Source organism: Tursiops truncatus, chromosome 11, assembly GCF_011762595.2.
Source record: "Tursiops truncatus isolate mTurTru1 chromosome 11, mTurTru1.mat.Y, whole genome shotgun sequence".
Lineage (NCBI taxonomy): Eukaryota > Metazoa > Chordata > Mammalia > Artiodactyla > Delphinidae > Tursiops > Tursiops truncatus.
The window spans coordinates 89,468,828-89,489,464 of record NC_047044.1 but is presented as its reverse complement, the minus strand read 5'-3'; the positions used below and the strand labels follow the sequence as shown (position 1 = coordinate 89,489,464).

Below are 20,637 nucleotides of genomic sequence, written 5' to 3'. Positions count from 1 at the left end.
CAATGATATGTATTACATGCGGTAAACACTGCCTTTGGTACATAAGGTTCTTTTAGCATTTATCTGTCTAAAATCTCACTGTGTCCTGAATGGGGGGTTGCCGGGGAGGGAGAGAAACCCTGCCTCATATTAATGTTGCCATTGGCTATAGCACAGTATTAGAAAGAGTCCACATGCACTGGATGTTTCTCATCAAAGCAAACCTAGATTTAATATTAAATGAACAGAGTCAGGTATATTAGCCCATGCTTAGTCCTTTTCTTCCAAACAATTACTACATCTCTCTTTTACAACTCTTTTCCCAGGTATTGGTACTCCCCTCCTTTTATTCACACGTATCACTACCAAACAGCTTTCAATCAAGCTTAACAAACTAAATATTAAAAAATAAGACTGCTCTCCAAATTGGGGGTACATAAATCCCAGGGATGTTTAAACAAGGAATAGCCTTTCTATTTATTTGATATCTTAGCCTTTACACATTGCTTTCCTAATTAAAAAATGTACAATGGAGTATTTATGATTTATAAATATATATTTAAATTGAGGGTGCCCACTTAGATTTCCTTAGGAATAAAGGTATATAATCAAAACGTTTAGAGAACACTGTGAAAAAGAATACCAGTTAAGATACTGGCATTCAATTGTCCTTGCCACCAGAGGAAACATAAAAATCAAGACTACAAAGAAAACCTAAAGCAAGCTAACGTTTTATATATAATTCTACCCTATGGGATATTAAATATAATGCTTTACAAGGCCATAGAACTTTCACATGCTAAAGTGTGGAGAGCATGGGCATATAAGATATTTTAGAAAACTACCACCTCAGTTACAAAGAAAATCTCATGTTCAATAATTCCCCAAAGATTCAAATTCAACTTACTTTATGTAAAATACACTATAATCGTAATTCAACAACCCGTTCCAGATTCCAGACCCTTTTTTTTTTTTGGCTGCGCTGGGTCTTTGTTGCCATGCGTGGGCTTTCTCTAGTTGCAGCGAGTGGGGGTTACTCTTCATTGTGGTGCGCGGGCTTCTCATTGTCGTGGCTTCTCTTGTTGGGAAGCACGGCCCCTAGGTGCACAGGCTTCAGTAGTTGTGGCGCGTGGGCTCAGTAGTTGTGGCTCGTGGGCTCTATAGCACAGGCTCAGTAGTTGTGGCGCATGGGCTTAGCTGCTCTGCGGCATGTGGGATCTTCCCAGACCAGAGCTCGAACCCGTGTCCCCTGCAATGGCAGGCGGATTCTTAACCACTGCACCACCAGGGAAGTCCCTCCACTCTTAAATAATTTTTTTCCTTCATGGTTTTGTGTGCATGTGGTATTTAAGCATTTCTTCATCTATCTTCTTCGTAGATGAAAAGTTGGTAAAAGATCTTATTATGCTAGTAGCATTTCATACTCTTGATTATTAATCATTCTTAAACCTCATCTTTATCTGTTTCTTTAATCTTCTTCTCATGTTTAATTTTCCAACTATCTTATCTTCATAACTCAGTGCAATTCTTCCTTCGTAACAACAGAAACCCACATTGGAGTGTTGGCCAGTGTATTCGATTCTTTCTCTATGGTGTTTCACTGACACTTCCTGACAGTTCTATGAATGGGTTTGTTATTCCTATTTACAGATAAGTAAACTGAGGCTTGGAGAGGTTGAGTAACTTGCTAGGAACATACAGCTGGGAAGTAGCAGAAAAAGGGTAGACCTCACATCTGTACTCCTTACCATTATGCCTCTAAAACCTAGGGATTAGGTCTAACCACATCTGGTTTGGGATATGGTTAGGGAATTAGCAAGAACTGATGTGACATTTTTGTTTCTATAAAGTACTGTCACAGAAGGTAAAAACAGCAGATGAATGCATTATAACAGTCATATATGACTAATGTTCCATTAATGATAGTTGGGGGGGGTAGGGCGTGCAACACACAACGTGGCAGATAATGAGAACTACACAGTGAAATGATTTAAAATACACTGTATGCGTTAAGATGAAATTTAGGATGAGCTTGTGACTTCGGAATCACAGTGAAAAACTAAGTTGTGGTGAAAATGCAAGGTTCTGTTTACTACTCAGCAGATAAATCCTCAAGGGAAAATCAAAAATATTTTTAAAAATTTTAATCTCCTCAAAGTATATCTTTTTTCCTCAGGTCACTGCAGCAATCCACAGTTAACTGAGAAGACAAAGCATTTAACATGTTTAGTCAAACAAGCATGTGATCTTTATTCTAAAGATAATAGTTAGTTTAATAAATACCACTGACAAGATTATTTCAACACCTAGCAGACTATCAGCTCAAGATCAAATGACCTTTCCTTAAAATCAAGCTCAAATTGATCCATTTTAGAAGGTAAGAATCACAAAGTGATTAGGAACATAGGTTTGAACTTAAAAGAGGACAAGATGGCAGTTTGAACACATGCCCATCTACCAAAAAGAATAGGAGGGCTGCTAGAAACTGTAATAGGAAAAAAAAAAAAAACAACACTCAGGATGTGCAGGGTGACAGTAGGAATTAAGACTTGTAAAGTCATTTGGCCACCACCTCGTAGCTTTCTGGAAATCATGTTCAAGATTTTTTTATGCACGAAGGATAGATGGCCACCGCTTTGAAAGCTCACCCGTTCATGCTGTGCCTCTCTGTAAGATGTAATGTAAAGCTTCTTAACCAATACCCATGATGCATCATTTTATAATTTTATAAATTTAAATACAGGCTCAAGTACTTTGATTTGTACTTAAGGTTTAAATATAACTTTTAATTTCAAAAGTAAAGACAGCTTGTATATCCAGATCCCACTCTCACAAATAAGAATGCATATTAATCTTTTAGTTTTTAAGATGAATGCTTAGCTCTTCTTGATGCAAAATTAAAATTAGTGAGCTAGGGTTAGGTGAGGGGTGCAAAGCATACGTATAAACAGAACACTCTGTAACATCTGTCTTATCAACAATGTGATTCAATTGTTTGAAATAACAATATGTCTTTGATGTATTTTCTCTTAATGCTGGGTTTGGAAACATTGATGATAATTAGAACGAATATGTTATTTTAAATGTTTTGTATGAGAAAATAATTTCATTAAATAAGACTTGGCTTGACTTTAAAAATAATGAAAAAAAAATCACCTTTCAGACCTAGAATAACTGATGTTTCTACTTTAAGAGTAGAAATTGGCAGCCTTTGAAAAATCCTTATCTTTGCAATTTTTATTACCTAAGTATTCAAAAATATCAGTTACATTGTGATCAGGGCAGTTTAATGACATCTTTGGCCAAGGTATTACCTTCATACGTGCTGTGTTGGCAGCCCTAGCTCATCAATATGAACATTCCTTTGTATTTCATATTTAAATATAATGATGTATAAATACTCCATTATATAGTAGATGTATGTAGATGTGTCAATTTAAACTCAAACATACAACTATACCATCTCTCGTGAATTAGCAACAGTCAAGTGACCTAATCCTGATGTCTATTTTGAGACGCATATTTCACAACTATTATGTAATCACACAGGGTCATCACTCAGGCCAAATAAAAAGACATCCAAAAAAAACAATACCAGTAAATAATACATGAAAATAATCCCATTCAATTTAGCTGATGAGTTCTGTTATCTCAAATGGAATTCAGTCTCTAACAGCCTGAGCAAGCTTCACGGTGGTTCTCGGACAGAAGTATTACCACTTCCTTCCCTGACATTTAGAAAAGTATAGGGTGTGTTCTTGGTTGTAACAGTGATACCAGGGACACCACAGGACCACATAGTGGCTGCCTGTAAGCCTTGCCTCTTGCTCTCTCACTCATTCCAACCACACTAGCATCCTTGATGTTCCTCAAAGATATCAGAAAAGCTTCCATTGCAAGATCTTCATACTGACTGTTCCCTGTTCCCACAATGTCTTTCCTATACATCCCCATGGCTATTTCTTTCACTTTCTTTAGGTCTTTACTCAAAAGTAAAGACCTGTCCCTGTCCCTGTCTGCACTGTTTAATTTTTCAAAGCCTTATCTCCCCACCACACATACAAAGGCACACTCACCCATAAATACAAATTCTGCAAACCTCTTACACTGCTCCATTTTTCCTGTAGTATGTATCATCTCCTAATGTACTCAATACTTAGTTTGTTGATTATCTGCTTCCCCAACTAGAATATAACCTCTTTAAGGGAAGGAGTTATTTCTGTGTTTTACTCAGTGCTGTATCCTAGGGCTTTGTACAGGACCTAGAGTATATAGAATAATATTTTTTGAGTGGAAAAATGGGGAACAAGGATGTTAAGTGTTCTGACAGGGATGTCAATTATACCTCTGTTGCTAACTTACCAATATCTGCAGTAAGAGGTGAACGATGCAAACAGCATGAAGGTTACAGAGCTAATTCTATCTTACTCTGCATCTAAAAGTAAACTATGAAGCCTAAAACTCATCTTTTATAATAGGACTACTGGCTTACAAAAGGATTTTTACAGAGCATAAATTTTACTTATTATTTATAACCCCCCTCCTTAAAATTGTTTTCTAATCATTCTTGATTAAACCTCTTCTCATTCACCGTACTGGTTCCATGTGATATAACCACATTAAAACTCTTTACATATTTTCCTTAGTTATTCAACTATGGTGAGTACATCAGTCATAAAAAATTTGAGAAATAACTTGCCCATAGTTCTCCCCAAATTTCCTAGACTACTTTATTCTTTATATAGTAAAATATTAATACCTTTGTATTTCTACAAAATCAATTAGAAATATAAGATTCTACATTCATTATTTATAGAAATGAAATATCGGCACTCAAATATTTGTTAAGTGACTAAATGGTTTCATTTTTAAACTGTTAAAGAGATGGCAAAGCATGTAATCATAAATATAAACCCCAGACTTATCCACTCAGCAAGAACACATTGTGGAAAGAAGGGATTCTTGTAGCTCAGAAACTTTTTCATTTTTTTCCCTAATCAATGGCCACAGAAAATACTACTTGCTAAGTTTTAAGACAATTCAATAACTTATTGTATTATTTCTTTCTATCTCCTAAAGCACAGACATCCCTCAGTGGATATTCACTTGTAATACTTACAGGCTTTAAAATTATGTTCATAGTATAGTAAAGCTGAACTTCTCACCTGCAAAACTAAATAAACCTGCCCATTGAAACCAGTACTCACTTTTAGTGTTAGAAGTTATGATTGTTTTTTCATTCACCTATCTACCCCCAGCCCCTTCCACTCAAGCAAAGGCACAGGTATTAATCACTTATCTTATTCAGTCTAATATGCAGCTGTTGGTCAGAATTTGTTTTTATTGAGTGGTTGATAAACACAAAATAAGTATCACACTCAATGCCATAAAGTATTTTAAAGTGTTAACAGTCTTGATTCTATTTTTTTTGATGAAATGTGAGCAATCTCTCAAAGGACATTACTTAAGAGATTTTAAAACCTTTTAAAAATAAAAAAAGAGAATAGTTTAAAAAATGGTATGCACCTCTGTTAGAATTGCTATAATAAAAACATGACATTGTTTTAAAAGTTTTCAGAAATCAGAATAAACTAATGATGTCTAAAACTTCCTTTTTCCCCTTGAAGTTGCATGTTGGGATCCCACAGCATAAATGAGATGGGGATTTATTTTTTCTTGGTGGTATTTAGATTATTATTATATGTAATCATCGGCACGTTTTATGACATTCCTTGCCCCATTACTAATCCATGTCATATTTGATATTTATGTTTACTAAAACTGATTTTCTGTTTTTATTAATAGGATGGGTTTACTGTAGGCAATGCTTTACCGAATTTGTAATAACAATTTTACTTAAATATGGCTTTGGTGTACTCCTCTGCACATAATCTTTGAATTCTTAAGAGTCTTTTATTTTCCCAGTAGCCCAGTTGGAGAGTTTTTAATATTACGTTGAATCATAACAACACACGCTGGTTAGAGTCTAACTTAATACATGCAGCTTAATGTTAATTTTCCAGCTTCAAATCAGAGATCTAACTATTACGAGATGATTATTTATCTCAAGTGTGATTTTGTTTTAAACCAGTAAAGTCCACAGCTAGATAATTTTGCATCATAAAAAACCAACAGTATGGACTAAAAGAATTCAGCAAAAGATTTGGAATCTTTACATAACTAAAAAAATTTTGTTGAGAAGAAAAAGGTCTATCAAGGAGTTTTGATAGTCTAGAGCAGAAAGCAAAAAGGGCACAGGTGAATGCCCAAGTGACTGATGTGGGATTTATAGCAACTCTGTTTGTAATATAGTAAATATGTTTGATGAATATAATAAAAGGGTATGTTTAGGTCCTAATTCCTTTAGGGAAAAGTTATCCATTCATATGGATAATAAGGGGCAAAAAACCTCAATAAGCAAAAGAAATTGCTTTAAGATAAGAAACAAAACTAAATGCCACATATCTGGCTTCACAATGTAACTTCCACTCCAAAGTAAATTTCTTATAAATACCTTGAAAAGGGGAACATACAGTTAATCATCAAAACAAGTATGCAATGATGGGAGAAACAGAAATAGAACAGACAGTATCAGAGCTAAGAGAAACAGAATTGGGTGATAAAAATCACAAGAGAATAAATTTAGGCATTCTACAGTATTATAAAAAATTGTCTTTTCTCTTAGAATGGCGAACACTCTATAAGAATAAGTCAGTGCTATAGTTTACAATACTAAGGAATTAGCTGGCATCAAGCATCTGAATTTTACAAGTTTCAAAGTGTGCCAAACTACGGTGATCTGGTGAAAGTAAATTATGACAAAAGTCGATGCTCATTCTAAGGTTGTATAGATTCTAATATCTGTATGTGCAGCATGCATACATACACCTATATCTCTTTAGATGCTTACAAAGGGGAATGCCATGAATCAGTAGGAGTCATCGCTTATGTAAACCAATTAAAAAATTAAAAAGGAAAGGAAAATGTCTTTTTAAAGAAACATGGCTAACGTAAATGCTGTTTCAAAAAGCTATCTGGTCGATTGATAGAATATTGCTATTTTTACTTTCCTTGTTTTCAAGATCTTGTTGTATATTTACAATTCATATATTTTAACAATTATTGATGAAAGTGAGAAATGTTAGCTAGTGTCTGTTTGGAAGATGGGATGAGGTTACAGTGTATAATTTTGAAGGATAGAAGACATTCTCATGGGAACTGGGAAATGTTTTCAAACCAAATACCAAAATAATATTTCAATGACTCACAGTGTAATGAGAAAAAATACTGTGGTCGTTTAGGCTGGTGCAATTCTTCTTTAAGCCTATATAATTTTTATGTGAGGCAGAAAACTGAACTACATAACACATTTCTACAATGCATATATGCATCAAAACCATTTACAAAATTACTACTTTCAGCATATTTTTAAAATGAGATTCCTTAATAAATTATGTTTATGCAGTCAAAACAACATTAAAATTTATTATTAGTCACTTAATGGAAGTTAATGGTGAGTTTATAAATGAAGTGCTGGCTTACTTTGATATACTCTAAGAGCAACCAAAAATAGAGATTCTTTCCCAGAGTTCTATGTATTTGTAAAGTGCAAAATAAGCAGCTTTGGCAATTCTCAAATGTAGTTCTTCCGGATGCATTTAATCCTAAATATACTTGTAGGAACAGAATGTTTTTCTGCTAAGTCAGGTATGTCTAACTTATCCATCTTATGCGTAAAAACTATCCTGACTGAAGTATTCCGTGCTTTATGGAAAGATAAAAAAGAGTAAAGAGATAGAAACAAGTGTGAAGTATTCTCTGTATTTCTAATATTCTTGGTGGGGGTTATTTCCAGTGACAATATCTCAAGTCTATAAAACAAACCAAAACAAAAAGGCACAAAACTAAAATAATTAGTTAAATACTCACTCACTGAAAGTGGGTGTATTACAGAATTAAGGACAGATATTGTAGATAAATTTACAAATAAGAAATTCTCTATGTATTGATAGATAGGATATTTTTAACAGAGATTGTTGCAGAGGTTGTTGCTCAGGAAGTCTAGGGTGGATTGACCCTTTCTTCCTAAAGCAAGGGGCACTCTCCCAAAGTACTGTACAAAACAACATTATCACTCCTGATTTGTACCAGTCCACGAACGCTATATAGTCTAAAATGTTTGAAATAGAATGCAATAATGCTTTCCTATGATAAACAGAAAAATGGACTTAAAATTACAATATTTTATAAAGCTATAAATAAGGTAAGATAATTTACAGGGAATATAGCAGTATTTTTCAGAGACCCTAGAGTCTAATACACTCAGATGCCAAAATATTTCATAATACTAAGAGGAGCTTAGACGTTTAAATATGATAAAAGTTATGACTATTATAAAGTGTTAAGAAAGCTCAAATGAAGCTCTTAGGAAAAAGAAAGTTTATTTGGGAGGAGTTTCATTCCATATAAAAGATTAATTTTTTGGAATTTAAAACAATAAAAGGTTATATTTCAAATAATAATGTACTGCTTTCCAGGGGAGATATTTTCAAACGCCTAATGTTAAAAAGATGACAGAGCAGGAAAAACAGAATGAACACGTCAGTCAGCATTAAGAAAGAATCTGTGCAATTAACTGTCAGATAAAATAACATTAATAATGTATTTATATTTACTTTTAAGGCCATAATTATGTCCTAATATAAAGTTAACCTTATATAAAAATTTATAAGTACCAATTTTGATCAGTGTGAAATAAAGTTATAGCCAGGTTAATGCTCTATGTAGCATTTAATTTTCTATTGTAAAATCATATTATTATATACTAAAGCACATAAAATTTGCAATCAGCATAGAAGCTTCAAATCCTTTTTGTTAATTGGCAACTGTGGTAGAGCATGAAGCATCGTTCTTTCCCAGTACTTTCATTTTAAACAAACCATCCTCACGTATAAAAATAGCAAATTGCATTAAATTTTATATAAGACGTTTTCTGTTTCTCATATAGAAGAGCTGTATGCAGCTTCCATGGCAAGTATCACAGCAAACAGCTTTGAGTACATTCTCTGGTAAAACACCATTCATAGAGATACAAGATACAGCCTTCGTCGACTTACTGCTTAAAATATACTACAAGTAAGAAAATGCAGGCTTAAATTAAAAAACTGACAAAAATGGTCCAACAGCTTAACTGGTAAGTTCTGATATTCTACACTCTCCAAATTGAGAAGTAAAGTATTTTGCTGTATCTCCTAGTTCTGACTTTGTAACACTTGACATAAAATCTTAATTCTAAAACTGATGATACATTAATAGCTACTTTATTCATATTTTCCAAACTCAAATCAGAATGCTGGTTTAGCAGTAGCTACATAGTCCTGTAAACATCATTACTAAACCTTGACTAGTTTTACACAGTAATTGCTAATCTACTTTATGCATTCTCTGGTTCAAGGCACAAAGATGCTTCCATATCTACTTTGTCATAAACAATTTTTAAAAATAAAAAAAAAAATAAATGTGTTGGATACATTTTTAACAGATTCATTTCTAGGTCTTGGCATATAAATATTAGTGGGCAGACCAACTTCATAGTTTAAGTCAGAAAGCGTGTTTAATAGAGGAAGTTTTAAAAAAATCAATCTTTCTGTTCCTTTTTCTAATGAATTTCTGAGGATGTAAAGCAATCTTAAAAACTGGCAAATTCCCTCTCATCAGACAGGTGTATCTAATATTCTCCAGAAAATTAAAAGATATTATATCAGCCCTGTTGTGGAAAGGGAACTGTTAAGATTTGAAACTCAGTAACGAACTGTAAGAATCTTTTCTTTTTTGTAAATATAGCTAATTGTGCCTCGAAGGAGAAAAAAATATCTGAGCAAAATCAAATTTACTGCAGTAATAGCTTCTAATACCCTAAAGAAAATATCTTATGATTTAAATTCTTGTACTCATCATTCAAAGAACTTGTAAAAACATGTCACCACTATCACTACTCAGAATAAGGCAAAATAAAATGTTAGAGCTTCAAGATTCACTGTTCAGCAATAAAAGTGTGTTTTGTGTTTGCTTTTGGAAGGAGAAGTTAACTAGGAAGTTAAATACAGTTGGCAAAAAATATTTCACTCTTCTCTAGATATGAAAAATTATCTGGCCCAGGATAATATCTATAACCCATAATTTACTGGTACAGGTAAGCAATTTTTTCTTTACCATTTTCCATATTCTTACTTAGATGCCTAGTAATTTAGACAGAGAAACACAAACCTGTAAATTATTTATGGCTCGTTTGTGCCTCAAAGATATTACATAATATCCGAAGACCCGAAAACCAAACTAAACTACTTTTTAATAGGATTTAAATGGTTAAGCATTGGCTGTGCAAAACACAAGAAGGAAATGTACTGAACTAACAGGGAAATGAGAAAAATTATTTTCAAAGCTCGGGAAAATAGCCACAGAATATTACTTGTTCACTGATCATACTGCAGATTTTGTGTAATTAATAAACAATTAGATAGTAACAGTTTGAGGTACACCTCCCTTTTTCCCTTAGTTAATTTTTGTCCGTGACCCCAAATCACGCCTCTCATAAAGCAGGCATCCAATAAGCATTTTTGAATGCCTGTTTATACCCATTCAAAGAAATTAATTGGTAAATAAAGTTTGCCTGAACGTATGTGCCTATTCGACATACAGAATCAGACTATTTTAATTTGCCAGTCAGACATATGCTTTTAAACCTAGACATAATTTCACTGAGATACACACTTTCCACATAAAACTAAATACCACATCTGCGGCATAATCTATAACACATAACATGGTGTTTTACACACACACCATCTCCCCGTTTCACTTCTGCAATTTTTAAGTGTTGATGAATTACTCCTTGCCAAGGAAGTCACGTTATATACAACAAAACCTTCAGTTTAAATAAGGGATAAGCTTGCTGTTAACAGCTTAGTTTGAAATGTTAACAACCCTTAGGCTGTTAACATAACAACTGGCCATTAATGTGGTAATGACCAATTTAAGAGGAAATTGTACTCTGAGAAATGAATATATTGGCAATCAGGACCAGGGTTTAAATTTGAAAGAGTATGATTTTTTAAAAATAAGGTAACAAGATTAAAAGTTTGAGCCTATGAGAAATCAAGTAAAAGTTGCATCACAAAAAGCAACGTATAGACTCTTTTAGAGAGAAAGATTTCTGAGATGAAGACTATTTTGATAAATTCCCTTCAACAATACACTTAAGACTATCAAACACCAGTTGAACAACTTTTTTTTATTACCATAAGGAAGATTAAAACAACACAAGGTTACTTTCTCTGCTCTCTACTATGTAGACAACTGCAAAACAGTTTCACTCACGACACATGTATTTCATTGGCAAATTTACATTTCTGATTTAAAAATATCCAGAGATTTCAAGAGACTCTCTTTAAATTTGACTTAATTTTTGTCTTTATTGCTTATTAGAACACTTTAATCTTGCCCAGACTATATAAACTCCTTGTTTGGTTACATGAATCCACTGGAGATACTGCAAACGTAAACAAAAGTCAAAGACAGAGTCCAAAAGCCCACGGCTATTGGTTAGGAAGATAAAGCAAAAGTAGGAAGCAAAGTCACTAAAAGCAAATACAAAGACTCTATGTAGAAATCAGGCTCTAATTCACAATGAGCAGAGGAGAAATTTTTATTTGCAAGAGGAAAGTTCCAAGACCGTAGAGCCTGAAAGAATTCACGGAATAGCTTAATTCTGATTAGTTGTGTTCGTTAGGGAACTCCTTGCCTATAGTCACATTCCATTCCCATTGCTGGCATCTTACATGTATTTTGTGCCCCTGGAACACAGAGAAGTAGTAGCAAGTGGTTATAATTAGTCAGGGGGCTGTCAGATGAAGCGGTCCTAAAAGGGGAGAGAGTAGAATCTGATAAACAGTACTGGACTCACCCTCTTGTAATGACCATTCATCAAACAATATGTTCTTATATATAAACATTGAATTGGACTGAAAATAACTGAATTATATACGAAGCAGCACCAGATTCCCTAGAAAACACCTCCTGAAATGACCAAGGAGTTACTGCTGATTGATAAATTTTGTGTCATAAGGGAAAAAAATTCAAAATGAATCACTTAATGTCAGACTAGAAAAATGATTAATTGTATCAAATATAAAAACCCAAATGATGCCATATATCATTTCTCTAATTTGATAGATCCTACTTTGTTAATATCAGTAATTTGCAGCTGAATGAAGTCACAAAATTCCCTGAAAAGCAAAATAATTTTTCTTAAATACCAGTCCATGTGTTGAGTACTAAACGCTAGGATACAAGTTTAGTCTGCTTCATGGCTTCAGAAGCAAGAACATCTGCGTTGTCCTGAAACCATTCAGATGTTTACAGTTTGGAGAGTGGCTATCATTTCCCCATAATGATGGAGGTCTTTACTTTGTTATTTTCCGTAAAGCTACTGGCAAGACTTAGGCTGTTCGACTTTCAGTGCTATCTTTGCGAAGATCACCTGGAATGCCATGGTGGGTGGAGGGAGGTGTATTCACACTTGGGGAAAGTTTTCAACACTGTACGATAAACACCTTACTAATAAATGCCAGTTAAGAGTTTCAAATTGACTTTCTCTGACAAATCGGAAACAGAAATACCGCTGAATTACTTTGTGCTATACTCAGCCTGACCTTGTCACTTTTGTGCGAATAAAACATCTTGCATGCTGATTTCTACCAAATACATCCTTGATGTGAACTGGCAGTTTCCATACAGGCAGTGGACTAACCTATCCCCAGGTAGGAGCATCAGGTAAGGCAAATAAATGGGAACACTTTGAGATACTGGGTTTTCCTGGCCATGGCTGAAGCGATCATGTGTGGAACAGGCACCTGGCAGCATTTTGAAGGCTGCTAGGTGGACACCTTTCAGGAATAGAGGCTAGTAGGAAGGAAATGAAACCCACAAAGACACTTACAAAGGTATTTTAAAAGGAATCCAGTCATCACTGGTGTGCAAGGCTAATTCCTACCTCAGATAGTCTCTGCGACAAAGGATAAGGTTAGCTTTAGTGTACAGGGTGGAGCCCACCTCTCCCAAACGACAGTCACAGCAGGCACACTTCAGGCAGTCCTCATGCCAGTATTTGTCCAGTGCCTTTAGAAGATACCGGTCCTTGATCTTTCGGTTGCAGCCAGCACAACCTTTCGGCTTGTTGTCTGGCTGGACTGAGAGCATTTGTATACCTAAAGGGAGACAAGAAAAACAAGAGAGCTGGGACTCCAAGAAGGAAGCAGAAGATGTCCAAAGACCTCCACCAAGTTAAATATTTCAGATTGCCTTTTTCAAGGGGTGTTAGACGTTCTTTTTGAGGGCCATACAGATATCGAACTAAATTTTGGAAACAAAAGAGTCTCAAACTTTGCTAAGCCCTTGTTAAACCATTTACGAAGTGACACCTATAAAGTGATAAAACAAAGAATTCATGTTGCACCTGGTAAGTTGATATTATATACACGAAGAAGTTAAGTAATAGTAAATAATTTTATAGTGTCCCCATTTTCTACATAAAGAAGTTCCTTTCGGGAGAAACTATGAGTAAAGGGCTAACAATCTCAAAGAAAGCTGTTGAACAAAGTAGTCTGTGCACAGGCTGTAGAAGTCAAAAATGAGTTTTCCTTTATTGGTTAAAAATTTCACTTAACACGGGCTTGATGGCAGAAGGAAAGTGCACCCTTATGGGATGCACTAACCTCACTTAGCAGTAGAGATGTTTATACTTAAGCAGAGCACAGTCTCCCGAAAGGCCCACCAATGCTATAATACTTGTTTGCCTCCAAAGGCTTCCCCCCTGTGCCCTTGATGTTTCGAAGTATTCATTGTGTTAAAATTTTTTTAAATGTACTTATACTCACAGGCATCAGTCAGTGCTTCTACTAATGGCAGATTACCTAACTCTATACTACATGCTTTTATATAAAATTAAACTATAGGATTATGTAATTTATTATCATAAACATGCACTTATTTATTTTACAAAGGAAAGAAAAGACAATAGAAGACAAAGTCTAAATGTATATAAGGTTACCCAAACATCCATATGCAAATATATATTACATACCTATATTACATACATACTAGACTAGACATAGGGACATTTATATATTTTAGAGACATGTCTCCATCATAAATAAGGAGTCTAGCTGAGTTCTATGGGTGTTACAACCTGACTGAAATTTTTTCAATGAAAGGGTATTTGCCTTTGAGTTTCTTCTCTCCTAAATGTCAAATACCCAGCTTTTAAAAAAGCTGGACCAACTATTCACAGCTTCATATTTACCAAAGAACTCATTTCAAGCAGTATAAAGTACTGTAGACTTCGATTCCAAATTCCTTCGTTTTACAAATTATGATACAGAGGCCTAAGAGAGGTTAAGGGACTCGCTCAAAGCTGAATGACAGTTAAGCACTAGACTTGGCGGCCTTCTTACAGTCCAGAGATCCTACTGCTAAATTAGGCCTCCTCTCTAAGGCATAAAGTTTTAAACTTGAACATAGAATGACACAAGACACCAAATGCCTGCACTTGAAACAGTCTCAAGTAAGAAATGCCAAGCTCTAATCTAGAGCATTTTCGGTGTGTTTCCTGCTCCAAAATAGCTAAACCTTCTTCAGTTTCCTCTGATGCCTGATGATGAAGCCTGCACCTTCATTATCTTTACAATCTTTCTCTTTTTTAGTCACACTGTTAAGAGACATCAAGGCACCGTACCCTCACAGCAGAATAACTTTTCTAGCTACAAATGATACATGAATTTCACATAATAGTGTTACGATATTGAACTTCCATTAGAAAATAACTTCTCTGATAGAGTGATGGAGCAGGGACTGGCAGTGAGGCGTCAAGGTAGCTACTCTTTCTGCATGGGATGCAGAGCCGTGGTCCTCGGAGCTGCAGACTAGCAGCTGGATTTGTACAGAACAGCAGGTGGTATTCCTATAGCCGGCTCTCTGTTCCTTTTCTTTGAAGGAGCTCAGGGTCTAGTGTAGATTAATCATAACCCTTGATAGCTCTGCTAAATCTCATTCTCTAGAACTTCTAACAAATGAAGTGTCTTTGATCAGAACTAGTTACCATCTTCTCGCAAGGTTCCACGAGGAACGAATCCCATTAATTACAGTACAGAACATACCCAGGTGCCTCTTAACTATCTACCTGGGGGAGGGAGAGACTGTGATTTACTAAATGACATTCCGGATTTCATGAGTGAAAACATCTTGAGATGTATTAACAGTGGCTAGTCTAGTTATCCAGTTTATAAGGCTATTATTTTTTTATACCACCAAGCTGAAAATTTTCTGTCCAAATCCTTCTTAGCTGTAGCTAAGCTCTGTTTCTCTGAGTTGTGTTACCATCATCAAGCGTGGAAGGTCACCTATCTTTATTCACAATGCTTTGCAACCATGACAGGGGGTACCAACATTTGGGACAACTCTACCCTGCTTGTCTTCACAAAATGTTTTTTGTTGTGCTGACATTTTAATTTAGCACTCAGAGGCCAATTAATATTTGAAACTCTTACACTCTGTCTGGCCTTGGGCGTAGAAGGAGTTTGATATTTTCTGCTCCATCCTGGTACCTTCCTGCAGAAAACATCATCCCATTGCTCTTGAAAAGGAAACGTTTTCGATACTCTGCAAGTTAACAGTTGTAGAAAAAAGAACTATTTTGTAGTCACCACGTTGCCAGGTACCTAAACGGGCATAAAGCAGTCGGCAGCCTCTCTTCAGCATCCGGCAGAACGCGTCTGGGTAGAGTTATGTGTTCGGAGCTGAGAAACATTTCACAAGTTGCTTATAGCACATCAGGACTCATAACTAGTTTTAGATTGGCATGTAAATTGTTCCGAGGGAAATTCTTATTGCCTCTGAGACCCTGCCATTCTGAGTTATTTGACAGTTTAAGGGAAATCATAATTAAAAAAAGACATAAATAATAGCCCGTGCAGTGTGGTGTGCAGAAATAAGTAGAACCATTTCATTTAAACTCTGGTGAGCTTTTAATTGCCTGGATTGCATTGTGAGGCGGCCTAACGGTTGATTGCCTCCATTATGTTCCCTTGTTCTGTGCCATTCATCCGCGCAGTCTCAGCTTCAGTAGTTAACACAACAAAGTAACCACAACTCCACAACACACAGGGGCTTAAAAAAATAATAATCATGATAAAAGGTTTGCAGCACTTAGACCCAGTCTTTCATATTTTTGGACTAACTACACGTAGTGAATGGAAAACATTTTGTCCCCTTCGGAAGATTCACAGAGGACAATTTGGGAGAAGGAAAAGGAAGAGGGAATACATAAAGGGGGTTGGCAGAGATGAGGTGCCTCAGGAAGATGCGAAAATGGGAATGCAGGTTCTGCAGCTGGGAGCAGTGACACAGATTAAAAGAATTTGGCCAACACCGGCCATTCGATTGCCAAGAGGTACCAAACAAAAGATTTTCTCTCCTCCTGCCCATCTTCATCCTCTCCCCAGCCCCCAGCCCGGACTGGAGAACTGGATTGGGCCTAAAAGCTTGTTTCTCTCTGTTCACTGGCCCAGAGCATCCCTACAGGCTGCAGCCCCCTAAGGGACAACAATGCAAATAGATGTCCCCAGATCTCAGGCGCTGGAGCTGCTTAACTCTGTTCTGCCCCTTCAACTCCCAACCCCCCTCCCCATCCTTCCACCCCCCCCCCCTTTCTGAGCAATGGAGCTGGGAACCAATTTGATTCCCTTTTTCTCCAATGCAGCTGCAAGGCTCAGAGATACTGACATTTTTCCACTCTTATCAGTTTAATTACAGTTACCATGGCAGCAAAGTGCTAGTGCTTGGCAAAGGCCAACAAGAGATTTGCAAGACTGAGTTCAATTTTGATGCAGCTCACATGCAAAATAAAAAAAAAAAAAATAAGAAACATACATACACTCTAACAAAGAATCCCTTGAGGAGTTTATGCTCCAGCCTTTTGTGGTTGTGTCTTTGCAGCCACACAGGGATGATTTGCAAAGAATGTAGCAGTTTTTGTTGCACCTAGCAAGATTAATTGGTTTAAGCAGCAGTCTTTCAAAGCAGTTACAACAATAATATTTCGGATCTTTTCGAAAGACACAAAAGCAGCGGAAGAGCAGGAAGGCTTTGGAGTAGCCGAGAGTGCCGAGCGCCGGCAAAGTGCATCTATGATAGATTGTAACCTTACCAAAACTTTTCTCCTTTTTCTGCATGAGTTGATTTAGGCGTGCCTGAGTTGCAGCGGCTTCGCATTGAGCGCCCAGCCCAAAGGTAGAAGTGGAAGGGGGTCTCTCGGTTTTAGCTCAAGTGCGGACCTGGTGCGCAGCCTACACCTCGGAGGACGGACTATTGTGAAGCCACTTTGGGAGCGGGTCGGAGCGGCGGCGCGGGGGGTGGAGGAAAGGACGAGGGCGGCCAGACGAGACACGGCGCACACACGGAGCCCCTCGCCGTGTGGCAGTGTGCAAAATGATGGCGAATGACAAAGCCACATGCTTCCCTAACTCTGCCCGTAATCCTAAAATCCCAGCGGCCCCTTTTAGCGTCGTGGTAACAAATGGATTTGATTAAACTGTCACATGCAGCGTTAGCATAGCATATCATGTTCAATATGAAAAAGATCATAAATCTGACTTGTATTTCATAACAGCAATCTGGGTAGCCCCCATAAACATGTGCCGCAGCAGTTTGAATCTCAGCCTATTAGCACAGAGGCACCTTGCCCCACGGAACCTCTCTCTTCTCGCCACTTCTCCCAACCGCCCCCTCCCCCCGCAGACAGTCACTTTTCCATCTCGTAGGAACGGTATTTCGTTATTATGGCAGAGTGGGCAGAGGCAGAAGTGGCCACCAGAACACAAAAATGGTCATTTCAACTCCTGGGGGAGGGGGGTGATGAATTCCAGCAAGTAAGGGGAGGAGGGTCGGGAACCACCTAAGACTGAATTCCCTTCCTACGGGCCGGGCCAGATCGAACATCTCCTCCCAAACTCTCTCAAGCCCCTGTCTCCCCGGGAGTCGGGGCTGTGGAAATACTGCAGTTCCTCGTGAACTTTGACTATTATCCGCTCGAGTCGTACTTGAGACGTTCCGCGCCGCAGCTGCTCTGCTCTCCCTCCTTCCATCAACATCCGCCCGCATCTATTTCACGTCTCATCATAAAAATAATGAAGCCTCACATGACTTAAACAAAACGGTCTCGGCAGAGCTGCAGCCCGAGTGAAAGTTGCAGTGCGGAGCTGGGCTGCAGCTCCAGTTTATACCTCATTAGGAGAGGCTGAAGAAGAAAAAAAATCCCCACATCCGTACACGCACGCGCGCACCCGCAGACACACACACCACAAATAAGCCGCCGCGTGTACACCCAGTTGCTGCACTTACCTTCTCAATTAAGCGATACAGGGGGAGGCCGTTCAGAAAGCACAGTGGCTGCTTTGTAGCGCTTCTCCTTGGGAAAGGTCAAAAAGAAGCATTGCTTTGAAAAAAAAAAAAAAGAGGGGGAGGGAATCTCTATTTTTTTTTTTAAGTTTAAAATAATGAGGTCCTCAAGGATCCGCCAAGTAATGGTGTTGACCGCATCTGAGCCACAGGTGTCCTCCTTTTAGGCAACTGCAGTCCGAGGCTGTCTCTCTCCGTCCTGGCTCAAGACAACTTACCCCAGGAGCACGCCAGGAGCCGAGCTGAAGGAAGCCCCGGCTCTCAGCTGCAAAATGCAATCCCTTCCCAGCCAGACAGAATACAGCCAAAGAAAAGGTCACTCCGTTATTACTGAGCCGGCGGAGCCCAGGCAGCGCTTGTCAAGACCACAGAGAAGCAGCTCCCTTCCGATTTAAGACTATTTACCTCTCGCCCCCCACCCCTCCCCTCTTCTCTCCTTTCCTTCTCTCCCTCCCTCCCTCCCTCCCTCCCTCGTTCGCTCGCTCGCTCTCGTGTGCCTGTTCTGCAGCTCAGTCAAGTACAGCCGCCCTCGGAAAGTGCAAAGCAGCCGCAAGACAGATAGGGCTTTGTTGCTAATTTCCCAGGGTGAAAATGTACAAGCCTGCGAGTGCAGTCAGCACAACCCCACGCATATGCTACTCGCAAACGCTGGGGACGACCCCCAATCCCCCCTCCGCACAAAAAGTGACCTCGGCGGGAGTCGACTCCGGGAAGGACCCTGCCTACCTCCTGGACCCGTCCAAAAGAAGTCCTGCGAAAGAGCTCCAGAGGAAAACGGTAGGGTTCCTAAAATAACAGGGGCATTTTGGAATAGGTGGCCACGTTGAAAGCAAACTGTCTTCCAGTGCCAGTTCTGAAGCTGCCAATTATGGAAATTAAAATAAAAGCAAGGGAGTCAAACTGCTACCAGAATACACTGGAAAAGCACACAACCCTCCCCTTTAAGAAATGTCTGGGGGCGGCTGCAGTCACCCGGTTCTCTGACTTCTCTTAGTGAACTCTCCGAAGTCGCTGCTCCGCAGGGCAGGTCTGCTACACAAGCTGGGTCCGGAGATGCCACACTCCCCTTCCTCCTCTGGCCCAAGAACCAAACGGTGAACTTGTGCCCCATTAACTGATACTGAACATCTCTCCCATCCCTGCTGAACACTTCCTGCAATTACTTGAATTCCTCGCAATTTAAAATTCACAGACTAGAATGGAAAACAACCCAAGAGCACCTAGCAACATGTTTTTGAGCCTAACTTGGTCAAAGAGTGGTTGAGTGTCTCCACTATTACTGCTCAGTCTTCATAGGCTTGTTTTAGAGGCCTTGACAGATTTCTTTTTCCTTTTTATCCTTCAGAAAGGTCCCCTTATCCCCCAAGCTCCTCTTCTCTTAACTTTACTTTGCATCTGTAAAGGCCACTGGCAGCTTTAACATATCTTATTATTTTTCTAAGTTTTCAAACTTCAAAGTCATCCTCTTTTTGGCAACTATCATAGCATCGCCACCAGATTTTTAAAAGCCCTGTCAAAGGTCAAGCTTAAAAATAGTCCAGATCTGAATGACACTGGCTGAAATGTTTTAAGGGGCAAGAAAGACTCAATTGTTGAACTCCACAAAACTTTTTTTTCTTCTCAGCACCATCAGTTTTAATCTAGTTCTAGTTTTAAAAAGAATCAATGCACCGCTCCCACCCCGTGAATATTCAGGCTAAATTATGCTTCTCTTTATAAGGAATAATGGTACAACATTGATAACTTATGTTCATCCCTTCCCTTTCTTAAAGGCTCATAATAAAATAGTACGGAGTTTGCTTTCTTCTCCCTCTAAAAGGCAACGAAATGCAGAACTAACCTGAAAAATAACGAAAGTCACAAACGGCAGATTAATGAGAACCCCTTCAGTGGGTTTGTTCTGTACATAGGCAGCTCTCTTAAGCTTGGCTTTTCTGGCCGGTCTAAGCAGGCACACATGCACCTCACCCATCCGCACAGCTCCCGCTGTTCCACCCCACCTCTCTGCTCCAGCCACTCTGAGAACACCCCAGAGTGTGTGTGTGTGTGTGTGTGTGTGTGTGTGTGTTTCATGCACTCTCCCTCTCAGCCAATGCACTGAGAAGAAGAAAAGAGGGAGGGAGGGAGAAGTATGTGTGGGGAAAGGGA

General features: G+C 38.1%; 1 protein-coding gene across 9 annotated transcripts in view; it reads right to left on the bottom strand.

Annotated features, from left to right (window-relative positions):
* LMO3 (LIM domain only 3) overlaps window positions 1–20,532 on the bottom strand; it is a 60,197-nt gene extending 39,665 nt beyond the window's left edge. For 2 of the 9 annotated variants that reach the window (XR_012324512.1, XM_073789001.1), the window contains exons 1-3: window positions 18,433–18,900; window positions 15,582–15,693; window positions 13,031–13,244 (exon numbers count right to left, since the gene is read on the bottom strand). Coding sequence is in view for 8 of the 9 variants with exons in the window: in XM_073789001.1 (XP_073645102.1) it covers window positions 13,031–13,244; window positions 15,582–15,630 (263 nt within the window). In the remaining variant the exon portion in view is untranslated. Of the gene's footprint in view, window positions 1–13,030; window positions 13,245–15,581; window positions 15,694–17,239; window positions 18,385–18,432; window positions 18,901–19,215; window positions 20,309–20,329 lie in introns of those variants that run through there. The other 7 variants (XM_073788995.1, XM_073788998.1, XM_073788997.1 and 4 more) reach the window with 7 other exon arrangements.
* Window positions 20,533–20,637: the final 105 nt, after the last annotated feature.